The sequence below is a fragment of the Triticum aestivum genome, chromosome 4A (assembly GCF_018294505.1).
Source record: "Triticum aestivum cultivar Chinese Spring chromosome 4A, IWGSC CS RefSeq v2.1, whole genome shotgun sequence".
In the NCBI taxonomy this organism is placed as follows: domain Eukaryota; kingdom Viridiplantae; phylum Streptophyta; class Magnoliopsida; order Poales; family Poaceae; genus Triticum; species Triticum aestivum.
The window spans coordinates 120457820-120475749 of record NC_057803.1 but is presented as its reverse complement, the minus strand read 5'-3'; the positions used below and the strand labels follow the sequence as shown (position 1 = coordinate 120475749).

Below are 17930 nucleotides of genomic sequence, written 5' to 3'. Positions count from 1 at the left end.
AGTGAGATCCGCGCCAGAGTGGTACGGTAATCCTGTTCTGGAAATCATGCTACTAGATCATGATGAACCTACGAACTATGAAGAAGCGATGGTGAGCCCAGATTCCGCAAAATGGCTTGAAGCCATGAAATCTGAGATGGGATCCATGTATGAGAACAAAGTATGGACTTTGGTTGACTTGCCCGATGATCGGCAAGCAATAGAGAATAAATGGATCTTCAAGAAGAAGACTGACACTGACGGTAATATTACTGTCTACAAAGCTCGACTTGTCGCAAAAGGTTTTCGTCAAGTTCAAGGGATTGACTATGATGAGACCTTCTCACCCGTAGCGATGCTTAAGTCTGTCCGAATCATGTTAGCAATCGCCGCATTTTATGATTATGAAATTTGGCAGATGGATGTCAAAACTGCATTCCTGAATGGATTTCTGGAAGAAGAGTTGTATATGATGCAACCAGAAGGTTTTGTCGATCCAAAGGGAGCTAACAAAGTGTGCAAGCTCCAGCGATCCATTTATGGACTGGTGCAAACCTCTCGGAGTTGGAATAAACGCTTTGATAGTGTGATCAAAGCATTTGGTTTTATACAGACTTTTGGAGAAGCCTGTATTTACAAGAAAGTGAGTGGGAGCTCTGTAGCATTTCTGATATTATATGTGGATGACATATTACTAATTGGAAATGATATAGAATTTCTGGATAGCATAAAGGGATACTTGAATAAGAGGTTTTCAATGAAAGACCTCGGTGAAGCTGCTTACATATTAGGCATTAAGATCTATAGAGATAGATCAAGACGCTTAATTGGACTTTCACAAAGCACATACCTTGACAAAATTTTGAAGAAGTTCAAAATGGATCAAGCAAAGAAAGGGTTCTTGCCTGTGTTACAAGGTGTGAAGTTGAGTAAGACTCAATGCCCGACCACTGCAGAAGATAGAGAGAAAATGAAAGATGTTCCCTATGCTTCAGCCATAGGCTCTATCATGTATGCAATGTTGTGTACCAGACCTGATGTGTGCCTTGCTATAAGTCTAGCAGGGATGTACCAAAGTAATCCAGGAGTGGATCACTGGACAGCGGTCAAGAACATCCTGAAGTACCTGAAAAGGACTAAGGATATGTTTCTCTTATATGGAGGTGACAAAGAGCTCATCGTAAACGGTTACGTTGATGCAAGCTTTGACACTGATCCGGACGATTCTAAATCGCAAACCGGATACGTGTTTACATTAAATGGTGGAGCTGTCAGTTGGTGCAGTTCTAAACAGAGCGTCGTGGCGGGATCTACGTGTGAAGCGGAATACATAGTTGCTTCGGAAGCAGCGAATGAAGGAGTCTGGATGAAGGAGTTCATATCCGATCTAGGTGTCATACCTAATGCATCGGGACCAATGAAAATCTTTTGTGACAATACTGGTACAATTGCCTTGGCGAAGGAATCCAGATTTCACAAGAGAACCAAGCACATCAAGAGACGCTTCAATTCCATCCGGGATCTAGTCCAGGTGGGAGACATAGAGATTTGCAAGATACATACGGATCTGAATGTTGCAGACCCATTGACTAAGCCTCTTCCACGAGCAAAACATGATCAGCACCAAGGCTCCATGGGTGTGAGAATCATTACTGTGTAATCTAGATTATTGACTCTAGTGCAAGTGGGAGACTGAAGGAAATATGCCCTAGAGGCAATAATAAAGTTATTATTTATTTCCTTATATCATGATAAAAGTTTATTATTCATGCTAGAATTGTATTAACCGGAAACATAATACATGTGTGAATACATAGACAAACAGAGTGTCACTAGTATGCCTCTACTTGACTAGCTCGTTAATCAAACATGGTTATGTTTCCTAACCGTGGACAAAGAGTTGTTATTTGATTAACGGGATCACATCATTAGTTGAATGATCTGATTGACATGACCCATTCCATTAGCTTAGCACCCGATCGTTTAGTATGTTGCTATTGCTTTCTTCATGACTTATACATGTTGCTATGACTATGATATTATGCAACTCCTGTTTGCCGGAGGAACACTTTGTGTGATACCAAACGTCACAACGTAACTGGGTGATTATAAAGGATCTCTACAGGTGTCTCCGAAGGTACATGTTGGGTTGGCGTATTTCGAGATTAGGATTTGTCACTCCGATTGTTGGAGAGGTATCTCTGGGCCCTCTCGGTAATGCACATCACTGAAGCCTTGCAAGCATTGCAACTAATAAGTTAGTTGCAGGATGATGTATTACGGAACGAGTAAAGAGACTTGCCTGTAACGAGATTGAACTAGGTATGGGATACCGACGATCGAATCTCGGGCAAGTGACATACCGATGACAAAGGGAACAACGTATGTTGTTATGCGGTCTGACCGATAAAAGATCTTCGTAGAATATGTAGGAACCAATATGGGCATCCAGGTCCCGCTATTGGTTATTGACCGGAGACGTGTCTCGGTCATGTCTACATTGTTCTCGAACCCGTAGGGTCCGCACGCTTAAGGTTACGATGACAGTTATATTATGAGTTTATGCATTTTGATGTACCGAAGGTTGTTCGGAGTCCCGGATGTGATCACAGACATGACGAGGAGTCTCGAAATGGTCGAGACATAAAGATTGATATATTGGAAGCCTATGTTTGGATATCGGGAGTGTTTTGGGTGAAATCGGGATTTTACCAGATTACCGGGAGGTTACCGGAACCCCCCCGGGAGGTATATGGGCCTTAGTGGGCCTTAGTGGAAGAGAGGAGAGGTGGCCAGAGATGGGCCGCGCGCCCCTCCCCCCCCTTGGTCCGAATAGGACAAGGAGAGGGGGCCGGGCCCCCTTCCTCCTCTCTCTCCTCCTTTCCCCCCTCCGCGAATCCTATTCCAACTAGGAAAGGGGGAGTCCTACTCCCGGAAGGAGTAGGACTCCTCCTGGCGCGCCCTATGATGGCCGGCCGGCCCCCCCTCCTTTGAACCTTTATATACGGAGGCAGGGGCACCCCCTAGAGACACAAGTTGATCCACGTGATCATATTCTTAACCGTCTGCGGTGCCCCCTTCCATCATAGTCCTCGATAATATTGTAGCGGTGCTTAGGCGAAGCCCTGCGACGGTAGTACATCAAGATCGTCACCACGCCGTCGTGCTGACGGAACTCTACCCCGACACTTTGCTGGATCGGAGTCCGGGGATCGTCATCGAGCTGAACGTGTGCTAGAACTCGGAGGTGCCGTAGTTTCGGTGCTTGATCGGTCGGGCCGTGAAGACGTATGGCTACAATAACCAAGTTAACGCTTCCGTTGTCGATCTACAAGGGTACGTAGATCACACTCTCCCCCTCTCGTTGCTATGCATCACCATGATCTTGCGTGTGCGTAGGAATTTTTTTGAAATTACTATGTTCCCCAACAAAAATAAGGTTAGAACCAAAGAAAACAGCAAAACCACCTATGGATTTTCTATCATCACTGCAGCCTACCCAATCTGCATCAGAGAAAGCACGAACAAGTGTATAATTGGAACGCTTGAAATATAGTCCCAAGTCTACAGTATGCTTGACATACCGTATGATCCTTTTGACAGTTGTCCAATGAGCAGAAGTAGGAGCATGTAAGTATTGACATACTTTGTTAACAGCAAATGAAATATCTGGTCGTGTCAAGGTTAAGTATTGCAAGGCTCCAACAACACTTATGTATCTAGTGCTTTCCTCCTCCTTAAGTGGCTCCCCTTCATATGCTGACAATTGTTTTGATGAGGATAATGATGTGGGTGAGGGCTTGCAGTCCTTCATTCCCATCCGAGCCAAGAGTTCAGTGGCATATTTTTCCTGTTTCAACACTATACCATCATGAATCTTCTTAACTTCAATGCCTAAGAAGAAACTCAAATCACCAAGATCCTTTAAAGCAAATTCTGAGCTTAGATCACGCAAGAGAGCATCAGTAACATTCTGAGAAGAACTTGTAACTATAATATAATCAACATATATGAGCACAAAGATAATAGTATTTGCCTCATTATATATGAAAAGAGATGTGTCAGCTTTTGATGCAATAAAGCCAAGACATTTCAACTGCATACTCAACCTGGAGTACCATGCTCTAGGTGCTTGTTTCAAACCATAGAGAGCCTTGTCAAGTTTGCATACATAATGGGGTTTTTGTTTGTTTTCATAACCTGGTGGTTGCCTCATGTAGACCTCCTCTTCCAAAACACCATGCAAAAATGTGTCTTGTACATCTAGCTATCTTAAGCTCCATCCCCTAGACACAGCAATAGCTAGCACAAGTCTTATGGTTGCAGCTTTTACCACTGGACTAAATGTATCCTCATAATCAATACCATAACACTGCTTAAAACCATTAACAACAACACATGCTTTATAACTGTCAATGGAGCCATCTGCCTTTTTCTTGATCCTATACACCCACTTACAGTCAATGATGTTTCTACCTTTCCGGTTTGGTACCAAATGCCATGTTTTGTTTTTCATCAAAGTTGTATATTCCTCATCCATAGCCTTTTTCCACTTTTGATCTCCAAGGGCATCATCTAGTTTTGTTGGCTCATCTGAGATACACAACATACCATACGATATAGTGCCACCAGTTCTTATTTTTGGGTTCTTTATACCTTTTTGTAGCCGAGTTGTAACTCTGGATGTAGCTGGTTGTGGTTGATGTACACGGGGGCGCACAGATTCGCTGGTTGCAGAAGATCCCGGAGAGGAGCCAGGAGTTGCCGCATCAGATCCGGTGGCCACAGATGTGGCCTGTTCATCCATGGTCGCACCATCCGTTGTCGCGGCCGATCCCACACCAACCGCGCCAGGTAGGCTTGTTGACCGCATGTGCGAGTCACGCCTCGCAGCGATTGGCTGCATGCGCGGGACAGTCAAGGGGGATTCTCTGCATGGGGACGTGGCAGCTGCGGAGTGGCTTGCCCGAGCCTGGTTGTCCAAACTGACCGGCTCGTGATCCGGAGCAAATGTCTGTGCCCGATCCGAGGAGGATTGACGCACAAGGGTGGCAGGCGCCGCCAAATCATCCTCGAACATCGCGCCAGCTTCGTCTTCTTCTTCCACATGAAATATAGCTCCGTTTTGTACTGGATTTTGATCATTTTGATTGTTTTGAACTCCGTTTTCTTCAGGGACCTGCACACACAGAAGACAAGAACTGGTTCCAGCAGGAATATTATCATCATGTTGGTTAATGCAATTGTTTCCCCCATGATCAAAATCTCGAAGTGTAGATGGAAGGAGAAGAATCTCTTGATGGAGAAGGGCGTCGGCATTAGGATGAAGAGACTCAAAAGGGAAAACTGATTCATCAAACACAACATCTCGAGATATATAAATTCTGCCTGTGGGAACATCTAAACACTTAACTCCTTTATGCATAGGACTATAGCCCCAAAACACACATTTTTTGAACGAAACACAAGTTTGCATGTGTTGTATGGTCTCAGGTTCGGCCAACATGCACAAACAAAGACTCGGATAGATTTGAAATCTGGTTTTACTCCAAACAAACGTGTGATGGGACTTTCGAATTTGATAACTTTACTTGGTCGAATATTTATGAGATATGTGGCGGTAAGAAAAGCTTCATCCCAGAATTTGAGAGGCATGGAAGCATTGGCTAGCAATGCTAGTCCTGCTTCAACAACATGACGATTTTGCGTTTAGCCGACCCATTTTGCTAGTGAGCATGGGGACAAGAAACATGGTGAGAGATTCCATTTTTTGGAAAAAAGAATTTAGTTTCTCATACTCACCACCCCAATCGATTTGCATAGCAAGATTTTTTTAGTTTAGTTGGCGTTCAACGTGGTTTTGGAAGTTGGTGAAAACTTGGAAAACATCAGATCGTTTCTTTAGCAAATAGATCCAAGTGAACTTTCTATAATCATCAATGAAACTAACATAATAAGAAAATCTACCAACTGATGTGGGAGCTGGTCCCCATACATCTGAAAAAATGAGCTGCAATGGAGCAGTGGATACACTTGTAGATATGGGATAGGGTAATTGATGACTCTTAGCTTGCTGGCAAGCATCACAAATGGACTCAACGCTAGACTCATAGGGAAGATTATTCTTGCTAAGGATATGCTGAACTATAACTCAAGAGGGATGATCCAGACGACTATGCCACTTTGTCGAGGAAGATTTGGTGACACTCCACACTTGTTTATTCAACCATGATGAGGATGAAGATGATATGAGTGGATATAGGCCTCCCTCACACTTTCCTCTAAGGATGACTCTCCTCGTTGCCAAGTCCTTGATCACAAAAGAGTAGGGATAAAATATTATGAGAATATTGTTGTCAAGGGCAAAACGATGAACAGAAACAAGATTCTTGGAAGCATGCGGAACATGTAAGACATTGTTAAGATGTAAATCTTTTACAGGAGTTTTAACAATTGATTTTCCAAAATGAGTAATGTCCATACCAGTTCCACTTGCCGTGTGTATCTGATCACCGCCGTGGTACCTTTCCGGCATCGTCAGCTTATCGAGCTCTCCCGTGATATGCTCAGTGGCACCAGAGTCTGCATACCAGTTGGTGTCGATGTCGTAGTTGTTGGTGACGAGGTTGGCTGCTTTCTTCTCTTCATGATCATCATCATACCGATGCCAACAGGCACTCGCCCCACCAGCATGGAACTTGTAGCAGATCTAGCACTCATGATAGTCGCCTTCTTGTTGTTGCTGTTGTTGTGGTTGAGGGCGAAAGCGTTGCTGATGATCGCCGCCACCACCACCGCGACCAGGAGAAGAAGAGGAGCGGTTCCCTCGACTGCGTCCTCCTCTGTTTCTTCGGCCACGGCCTCCCCTGCCACGGGACTGCCCACGCCCCATGTAGACGGCGTTGGCAGAGGAGCGGAAGCCTGCTGGTCTGTCCCCCAGCATCTCCATCCGCTGATCAAACGCAGAGATCTGCGCGAAGAGGTCGTTGACGGTGATGGAGTTCTTGATGGCGCTGACCACCGCCACGATGGGATCATAGTCCTGATCAATGCCAGCAAGGATGTAGTCCACCATCTCCGGATCGGTTACCAGATGCCCAGCCGCAGCCAGCTCGCCCCCGAGGTTTTTCATCTTGGCGATGAAGGCGTTGCTTGACATGTTGCCTTTCTTGGTGTTGGGCCATCCGCAGATTGGTTATGCGGGATTGTGACTGCGCAACGAATAATGTGGTAAGAGCAGTCCATAGATCAAAGGTGATGTCCTTACCGATGACCTGCGCAAGGATTCCCTAGGTGAGAGAGTTCGGTAGATAGCTCAGAACCTGCTGATCCTTCGACAACCACGGGGCGTACAGAGGATTGGGCTATATGGCCGTGGTTTTATTCGCCTTGGTGACTTCTGTTGTCTTCGGTGGTGCAGCGTCACTGTCGTCGATGAGACCGGTCACTTGCGCGCCTCGCAGTGCTGGCATGACATGCGCCTTCCATAGGAGGTAGTTCCCCCTTGCGAGCTTCTCTGATGGTCGAGCACCTAGGTTGAGGCCGACGGCGCTAGAGCTCGTAGCCATGGCGATGGAAGGGTGTTAGGGTTTTGGTTTCGCTAGATGATAGGAAGAGACTTGGCTCTATATACCATGTAAGATTGATTTGATGGAAGCGTTCCTACTCCTCCGTAGAGGAGCCGCGAGTATTTATTGATTGAGGGCAGGAATAACCCCTGCCGTGGTTTACAAGGAACATACCGATCACTAGGATGCGGCAGGATAAGGATAGGAGGTTACACGGGAGAGGGAGAGATAAGTAGTTAAGATTACAATCAAATATCTCTAAGTCTAACAGCATTCAGCCATTCTGCTTGCAGCACCACAACTACGCCGACGTCACTCAATTGAAATTTCATGAAGTCTCAGTCACTGAGTTCTAGACAGACGTGTATCGTCTGCAGCAGAACTATGAAGGGAGCTAGCAATCCGGACCATATTGAAGAGGTTCCTAAGACACAGCATGGAAGAGTCAAAATATTAGTGAAGTCCAAGAATGAAGTATTGATGGTCCAGCAGCCAAAAAAATAGTCATGCATGTGGCTCACCCCTTCTTGTGGGCACTACGGCTATTCAAAACCTCCAAGAATAATAAAGTCATCGGCAAGCAGAGCCTTTCTTAATAAAAAAGTGGATTTTATTAACTTAAAATAGAGCATGAAGCGGATACAGACACAATAAATACACACCTGACTTTTGCATAGTTAGGAATATTCATACAACCAACATCAACGCACACTCATAAATAAACACGCCGACAGATAGCAAAGTCATATAAGACCAAATCTAGGTAGTAAGGAAAAGGAAAGATCAACAAACTACATCAACGACCATCTTCCGCACCAATGATCTCTTGACACCATAAAGACAAAGTTCTTCGATAGCAACGCCTGAAAAGTAAACGACACTCAAGCTCCGCCGTCACTGGATCCACCATCAAAGGACAAATTCTAGGTTTTGAACAAGTCTGAACATATCCGAGCAATGCTTCAACAAGGTACCAAAACAAAAGCATCGACATTGTCGAGTATAACCAACACGGGTCAGACCTAGGGTTTCACCCTGGAGCTTGATAACCGGTACTTGAGAAGCATCACCACATCGAAGTCAATCTGTTGTCGCCACCATTTTTCCAAAATTCCCGCAGCTACATGTATTGGGTCAGAAGTCCCTCCCCCGTTGCCGTTGCCGTACAACCATATCCTCCAGGTCCATAGATTGCTTCTCATGTCACTTGCCTTGATCGAATCCTATTCACCAAAACCATGCCCCGGACCATTGCGGCCTTTACAGACCATTGTTGGGTGGTCGCGACCTATGGCCCTTGCACGGATCCAGACGCTCTAGCTAACTCCACACACACGACCATGGCTAGAGATGGAGCCCGGCAAGGCCGGCACCATAGAGAGATGTAATCATGCCCAACGCTGCAGGCCCATCGCCGCACACCAAGTCAACGCCACAGCAGAGGCGGAGCTGGCGAGTGCGCTGCAAATCGACGAGGTGTTAGTCACCCATCGGTGATGGGGAGGGAACAAAGGGATAGCAAGGGAAGCCACAGTCATCGTCAACACCGATGGCTTCTCCGGCGGAGGTGGCAAGCTTTGTAGGTGGTGGCAGGGTGGTCTCCAGAGTCGCTCGTGCGAGCGACCCAGGGGGGCTGGGGATGGTTGAGACGAGACGGCCTCGACCAGCAAGCTCTTACAATGTGAAAAGTCGGCAAACAACAATAGCTATCCCAACCATGCAGTTTTCAGTATCTTTGATCCTGTAACGAAACCTAAGCAGTATTGCTACTGAAATCAAGGGCATCTCAAAAATAAAATGCACATAAAGATCATGCGCAAGGTACCATGATAAGTCACTGCTGCATTTCATACGATAGATCCGAATGCAACGGCACACCAAACCACTGACAGCGTACAAGGTATGGCCTTAAGCCAACGGACATTATTACAGAGATGATTACTTAAAAGTCTGCTGGTTCACACTGACCCCTAGTCTAGAAGCAGAACAAGATCACCCTGGTCACACATAGTAGCAGCAGTAGTAGACACCTCTTACGCTTCGGCGTACCTGTATTCACAGTTCACAATGGTAACCGATAAGACAGTGGCGTTGACGAAAGATACTATCAATGCCCAAGAGAATACACGACGACCACTCACCCCAGTTCGGAGAGCCTGAGGTGTGCCTCCTTGTAGTCCTCAAAGAAAGCCTTCTCATCCTACCAGAATTAACAGGAAAACAATAATCAGCATCCTGGTGCTGCTTATATGTACTACAACCAGTGAAGTGGACCCTGATGGGAGACATACCGCAGCATATTTCTCCACAAGAGGGCGGAAGACAGGGTCAGTCAGCAGGGTTTTGTCACTTGGAAGCTGAAGAAGTCCCTCTTTATCACCACTCAGAAGCTCCCTGTGGTAACATAAATACAGATTCACTATGTAATCACCAACAAATGGCATGCGCCGAGTTGGGGGAAATCAAGGTACTAGAGAACCACTTACGTGAAGTAAGAGTTGTCAAACTTCAAAGGGTTCCTTGTCCAGGGTCCCTCAAAGCCAGACCTCTCCTTGTGGCACCTTCCCTATAGAAAAAGAGAAACGCAAGAGAACAATGTCAATGCATGCATACAACGATCCAGGTATATAACATGAAAGCAGATTGAGCAAATATGCAAACTAACCAGGGTGTGGCCACCAGAGAGGGCAACAATATCCTGATCACTCAAGCCCATCTGCTTGCCAAAGACTTGCCTTAGGTGGTCAGAACCTGGGTGAACGGTAAGGAATGGAAATCATTAGTGAAAGTAACAAGTGATTTCTTGCAACTTGAGCCAACAGAATAATCAACACAATAAAATTTCATAAGTTCACCATCAGCTGCCTCCATATAACCAAACAGTATAGAGATGGAAAAGGTACTTTCATGCACATACACACCATGTCACAATTGCTAAAGGGGAAAACTAGCATAGACTGGACTGCGCAAATTATATACATGTACTACATAACTAATACTTCACATATGTGTGAAATAGAATATGTTCAACTGTGTAGTTTAAGGAAGAAGCCTTCTTTAGTGAGCAAACAGATATTGGAAATAAGTAAGCAATCAAAGCAAGATTTCCATTTACAATCGTTTCACAACAGTATTAATTACAAATATTTGTTCCATAGTACGTCTTTTCTAAAGTTAGAAAAATGTTGTGAGGGTTAGAATGGTACCCTTGGTAGCATCAGGGAGGCGACCCTCAGGTGGGGGCTGAGGCTTGTCCTGTAAAAGGCACATGTTAAGTTTAAAATGTGCTCAGCTAAACAATTACAACAAGAAACTATAACCAATGCACTCAGTGCTCATCGATTATCACATATCACAGCAAAAGTATCAAAACTGCTAGGCGCAAAAATTAACTTTACTGCATGGTCTTCCCGACTGCACGCAAAAAAGTTCTAACTAGAATAAAAATAAGATTAATTTTGTTTGCTTGGCCCTTTCTATTTCACTTAAGTCTGTAATGGCATTACCATCAGGAACATAGCAACCACATCCTTCTAGAGTTATTCGTGGCAGGAAGCTCTAACAGCATAATTCTACTACGATTTTGGTGAATGCTTGACAAAAATCTGAGCCAACAAGAACTAATATCTAGACTAGAAAGATTGCATATACCAAATGATAACCGAATGCCACAATAGGTGATGGACAATAAACATTACAGTAACTAATTAATCATCGTAAGAGGATATTATAGCTCTAAATGTGAGATAGCAAGCACATCAAGTCAAGACAGCACAAACATTGCCGCCCACCAAAACCACTTATTAGGCCGCGCGTCATGACCAACACATACGCTAGTACTACTACTGTATCAGACAACTCCGTGGTGTTCCACGAAATAATAAAAAACATAGGTGGTGTCAAACAAATAAGCCGCCGGGCATAGACTAATGTAGTCGCTTGTTCCAAGAGCCACCAACCCAAAGACGTACGCACATCATGACATGAGTACTGCCAGTAGTTAAAAGCCTTAAACTCGGCATCACCAACCTACCCACACAGTCCCCTGCCTAAAACCCTGAGGAAACTGCAAAGTTAACCAAGGTTAAGAAATCTCACCTCCCTCCCTGGGTGGAAGGGGATCACGGGCCCACCGGAGACCTCCACGGCGACAACTCCCGCAAGCTACACGCAGGAGAAATGAATCATCAGAAACCACACCCAGTCGACCGAATCGGGACTGCCAACCAGATCTAACCAAAACTGGCGCCGAACCTGGTAGAGATCGGCGTAGGAGATGGTGGGGATCTCCTCCTTCATGGGCTCGAGCATCCGCACGGCGATGTCCAGGCCCGCGTTGGCGGCGTGCGCCTGCTCCGCCGGCTTCTTCATCGTCCCGAACGGGCCGCCTGTCTTGGACGACACGTCGAAGGTCCCGGCCGAGTGCCACCTGCGCGACGACCGCATGACGCGACAGATCAGGCCATGACGAAAAATAAAAACACTCGGCACGCGCGCGGGGAGGAGAGGGGGGTAGGCGCTTACGCGAGGCGGAGCATGAGCGGGGAGCAATTCTTCTCGGCGATGAGGGCGCGGAGCTTCTGCCTGGCCTTCTCGACGGCCTCCTGGTACTCGGCGCTGACGACGGGGTAGGTCTTCGCCATGGCTGCCGCGGCTGAGACTCCGATCAGGCGGGGATGGGAAGGCGGAACTGAAGAAGAAGAAGACAGCGAGGTGGATGGGGCGAATGGAAGCCACGCTCCCCGGGGGGTTTATATCGCCGGCGCAGGGATCAAGGGAAGGTTCTGGGAAGGCGCCTCTCGGCCGTCGATCTTGGGCGATCCGGCGGTGGGGGCGGCGGTCCATTTGGACGCGCGTGATAGGCACGCGAGTAGTGATGGCCGAGTGGGGGGTAGGAGGGAATCGGCCGTGCAGTTACGGTTTTCTCCCTGCTTTGCGGCGAAGGGAGGAAGGTGGTGCGGCTGTTTTGGTCATTTCGCTGGGAGACCCGCGGTCTTCGTCTGCGAGTAGCGGCGACGGTTCACGGCTTCACGGGCTGGTGGGACACGTGGCACGAGCCGGTTGGTGCGGGCGCGGCTGGAGTGGACCCGGGTCCGTCATTGGTGCCTCCGGTAACGCACGCTCTCCCGCTGTTCCCGGCCCAGCCTTGCTCGGGAAGTGTGCCTGGCCTCATCCATCCGCGTCGGCTTCCCAGCAATTTCGTTTCATTGTCTAAAAAAAAAAGCAATTTCGTTTCAGTTTTCACCCCTAGTGTAAAGTTTCTATTTCTATTTCCTTTTTCTTTTTCTCTTGTGTGCAGATTAGTGCATGTGAGCGTCAGAACTCAGAAGACTGCCGGTGCATGCGTGCCGTCGTCTTTGGCGAACTAGGAACGATCAGCAATGTGTACTGCGACCGATCCGTTTCGCATCACGAGAGGTTTGGTCTAATTTTTCATCTTCATTCGCCCATATAGCATGCAGATGAATGATGCCTCTTGGTGGATCCGTTTCTCATTGTGAAGCTTGGCCTGATCTGTCCCGTCTCTCCGTCGCAGCCGCTGGTTCCTTCCCTACGATAGCAGTACAAGACGTTTAATGCTATGACGTTGATCGCGTTGGCCTTCCTTTGTCTGCCGATCTCACTGAAAAAACTCGTATGCCGATCACTTAAACAGAGCATGGTGACGGTGTGAGACTGAAAACCCCTTCGAGACTTGGTCAGGCAGAGAGCCTGCAGGCAAGAGGTTTGGTAAGAGCATCTCTAGCGGATTTGGTATTACGGTCGTCCTGTAGGTTTCGTTTACAATATCTCGTAAATAAAATTTGCGAGACGGCGGCCTCCTCGGCAGAATAGATCCCGTTAAATGTCGTCGGATTTTGCACTCGATTTGAGACATCTAGTTTGTGCGATAGTCGTCATCGTGGTTCCACGAGCATAGTTCATACATACAATCAAATTAAACTACTAGACAAATAGTTTCGACACATAGCACACCGATAGATAGTTCATACTAGCATCTACTCCTCGTCCGAGTCGTCCTCGCGGGGCGGGGGCTCGTTGCCGTGGAGGGTGTGGTAGATCAGTGTGCCGGAGAGGGTCGAGGCGAGTTGGTACTCCTTCCAGAGCATCGACACGCGCACGGCCGCAACTGCATCTCCGGCGGCGACGGCCTTCTTTGCCTCCCACCACGACTGCTCGGCCGCCTGGGATGACGGAAAGTCACCCACACCGGCGCGCCTGCTCCCTACGCCTTTCCGACACTGGAGGGCGGCTCCCTACGCCTTTCCGATACTGGAGGGCAGAGGGAGGAGCTTCTAGCCTCGTTGTCGTTTTGTCGTTTGCGGTCCCCAAACCCCCCGTGACACCCGAACCCCCCCCCCCCCCCCCCCCCCCGACGCCGCGAAACCCCCCGCCGTCGCCACACCCGGATCCCGCGGACGCCATCTCCGGCAAGACCCGGTGGTCAGATGTGTCGCAAAACGTCGACGGAGATGTAGGGATTTGTCGTCAAGAATGGATTTCGCGGCGGAGGTGGATGTGGTGATTGCGGGATGGGAACCCTAAAATACGTCGGCATCCGCATACATGGAGAAATATAGGGCGGTTTATGGGTCGTCTGTAAAAGTTTTACGGGCCAGGCCTAGCTCAGGCCTTTTTTGGTTCATGTCGTAAAACGGGCGGGAAAATGCACTTCACGTACTTATACGTGATCTTACTCTAAGGCCAGACAGTGCGAAAGCCCTGCTCCCTAAGCTTCAGTTATCAGTGTGCAGTAACTAAACAGTCCACCTACGACTAAACAAAACAGAGAATACTACAGGACAAGTGGTTCATTATCAAAGAAAGATAGTACGAGATAGTGCACTACTGCAGCAATCAACCGATGACCACCAAAGGAAAACGAATAATAACCATGTCAATCAAATTCGCGTCCTTTCTGGCTCGGAAGATGGTAAAAAGCACTAAGGCCTTGTTTGGATACTAAGAATTAGTTGTGAGATTATAGAAAACGGGGTTTTAGAGAATTTTTAGGAAAACCGGTTTTCGCTATTGTTTCAGTTACGGTAGGTCTATATAATTTCTTGTTTGGATGGGAAAAAAATAGAAAAACGAGATTAAGCAATTCTTTGTTTGGGTTGCCTCGTACGCAGTTGCCTCTCTTCGCTGGTCGCATTCTACGGACTGCGCTTCTCTCGTCCCGCTGCGAGCACGATGGTGGCGAGACCTAGCACATGAGCACATGATTCGTTCGCAGGCTGCAGTTGCAGCTATGCATGGGCCATGGGGCACGCCCGTACGAGGCAGATGTGGCGCTGGACGCAGCCAAGCTGAGCACACAGACATGGCAGACGAGCATGGTGCGGCCACATATTTTCGTATTGAAAGCGAAGTAGCTGCCAAGCTCAATGCCCGTCGTGGCGGCGTTGTCTGGCACGACTAAGTCCAACGAGGCGTTGTTGGTCATGTCCACTGATGGAGCTCACCACGACGAGGAATCAATTTCATCCTCTTGTCGTTCCTCATCCATACCGGGAAGCTCGACGTCGTTGTTGACGACGTCCATGAGCCAGAAAGAGGTTGTGTCTTCATGCGTGTCAACCGTACTTCTTGACTGCCACATCAAGGGACCTCTGTGTTCATGGACTCCTTAACATCTTGGGCCTCGTCGGCCGGAGGCGCTGTAGCTATGGCAGCGGCAGGACCTGCTCGGCGACCGCTAACCCAGCCACAGCCTTTGAGCACACGGTCGACGAATCAAGTCTGGGTGTCCGCCGTCTGTGTCTCTGAGCACTTGTAGTAGCACATGCAGGAGCTAGCCGACGTCTCGTCGACCCGCCGGCAACGCATACGAGGATGAACCTGAGGTCAACGATACCGAGGAACAGGTATATGTTAATCGCGTTTTTGCAAAAACGACTAATAGTCATTTTTCCATAAACGCAAAATCCTGGGTTATGGAGAACCAAGTTTGCTATATCCACAGGTTAGTTAGGAGATCCAAACAAAATTTTATTCTGTTAGAGCCGTTTCCCAGTTTATAGAGATCGGGTTTTGTATATTCTTCTTATCCAAACAACCTCTAAAGCAGGGAATAAGGGGGGGAAAGCGCTGGCCAGGGAATAAGGAAAAACACAAAAGCTGGGGAATCGGAGAAAGGGCATTGACCGTTTAGGCGAGCCACGGGACCTTGTCCGACCCGGCGGCCAAGCGTACCTCGTCGGTGCGGGAGCATCTTCACCTACCGCATCAAAGGCGGCCGCGCGGCGGAGCATCGTGTGAACCTGACGCGGACGCGCCAAATATCCTATCGCGCCATGCCGGCGGCGATGCCTGAGCCTCTCGCGGTCGCGCTCGGACGGCTTGACGCAGTTTGCCCCCACCGGCGGCAAAATATTTTGATCGTTCTCCGGTTACGTGCTTTGATCGACCACGCACGGCACATGGTATTGCTACAATGCTTTGGTGCCTCTTACTCCGTATTTCCAATGGTATTGTCGGTGTTTCATGGGCACTTCTTGAGCATGCGAGCTGCAAGGAGTTGCAGCTTGACTTTGAGTTGGGAGAAGATTGTATACGGGCCGGGGTATATGGACATTTTCAGTGGATCGAAACAAATGTGGCACCAAGTGAACGAATTTTAATACGGTTTTGTTACATCTCACTCAAGTCAGATTTAGCAAAGTCTCCGTCCCTTTCTATTGCCGTTGATGCAGACGATTTTACAACTTGTGCGCACGTGTGTACTTCCGCTGCGTTGTAAGAGCATTTACATCTGGACTTAAAAATTCCGGCCCACTATACGTCAGAACGATGAGACGGGACGGTGGAAGTGGACGGGACGAGAAACTCGGGGTGATGGGAATGGGCGCTCGCGCGGCGCGCCCAAACCCTAGCTCGGTACTCCGGTCTCGAAGACAATTTGGCCACTGGGTGGAGGGTAGACTGCCAAAGGGCACCGTTGGACGGTAATCCACAAGAGTGTTGGCGCGCGGCTGGACCACTACTCCAAAGGGCAAGACGGGCGAGGGTCACGTACAATCGAAAGTGCAAGCGCCTAGACAGCGGCTCCTCCCGTGGAAATTTCACTCCGGCTCCGGCGGACGGTGGCTCTTGGTCATCCACAATAGCAGTGCCAGCATCATTGCCAAGTGTTCGACCTGCGCAAAGCCGCGTCTAGCACCAAACTATCAACGAGGGCTGCTGACGGCACGCGATAATTAGGTGATTTATTTTTTGTAATTTAACAAAAACATATGCAATTTACCAAAGACTGTGTGGATATAAATTATGTTTGTTTAAATATCATAATTGAGCATATTTTGATAGCTCAGATATGTGATACTTGTGGTTTTTGGAAGGCCAAAATATACTTCAACTTATAATGTGCCCTGGCTTTAGCAATTTGCTAGCTCTGCCACTAGTCCGAGGGGCGGAGGAGAGAGCCCTACTCCCACCTCGCCCGTCCTCGCCGTGCGTCCATGGCTCCCACTGCCCTGCGTGATGGCGCACATACCCGGTGCCCAGTGCGGCAGCCTGCAGTGCCCACTGCCTAGTGGGTTGTAGCTATACCTGGCCATGGGCAGTCTTGCCCGGACAGCCCCGAAAAAGCCCGACCCCACCTTGCCCATGGGCTAGGCCTGGGCCTAGATTTTGTGCCCGATGGCCAGGCCAGGCCGGGCCTGAGCGTGTCGTATTTGCAATTTAAGGAAGAGGCCCGACGAGCTTTTTGTGTGATGTGTCGGGCTTGGGCCGGAATTTTAGGCCCGACGGTCGGGCCGGGCTCAGGCCTAGGTTTTCTGTGTCGAGCTTTGGTAGACCCAGCCCAATGGATGGCATGTATCTATATCTATATCTATATGTCTATATGACTATATAGTGTGCCAATAGCTTCAAATATTAGTCGTTGGATATGCTCATCCAACGGTTAAGAGATGGCAAATCCGGGCATTTATCATCTGTTGGATAAAGTTTTCAACTCATAGAATTCTGCCACTTGGCCTTTTAATGGAATCCTAACTCTACCATCTCATGTGTTCTAGAAGCATCTATCCACATGCTTATCCGATACTCTAATAATAAGAGGCTAAAACAATATGGATGCAAAGAGAGATAAGAACCAAGTTGAATCTTTTTTCGTGAACGAAAGTACTTCACCGATGACACATTGTTGAACGACACATGTACTACAACTAATCCCACCGCTTGCTACTGTCTAAGAGCATCTCCAGCCGCGCCCCCAACAGCCCTCACGCGTTTTTTGTCGTCGGGGCCCAAAAAACAGCCCAGTCGCGTCCCAGGAGCCCGTTTTTCGCCGGTTTGGGTCGAAACTGGCGCTGGCGGACCCAGGCCGAACCCGACACGCTGGAGGTCGCCTGGGCGCGCTGGGGAATGCGTTTTTGG

General features: G+C 48.1%; 1 protein-coding gene across 1 annotated transcript; it reads right to left on the bottom strand.

The window, feature by feature from the left end:
• Positions 1-9369: 9369 nt before the first annotated feature.
• Positions 9370-12328, bottom strand: LOC123085536 (L-ascorbate peroxidase 1, cytosolic). The gene is made up of 9 exons (XM_044507189.1): positions 12072-12328; positions 11802-11976; positions 11646-11711; positions 10754-10802; positions 10213-10298; positions 10034-10113; positions 9839-9941; positions 9689-9747; positions 9370-9596 (listed from the first exon to the last, which is right to left on the bottom strand). The coding sequence occupies exons 1-9, from the start codon at positions 12188-12190 to the stop codon at positions 9581-9583; spliced, it is 753 nt and encodes a 250-aa protein (XP_044363124.1). The 5' UTR covers positions 12191-12328; the 3' UTR covers positions 9370-9580.
• Positions 12329-17930: the final 5602 nt, after the last annotated feature.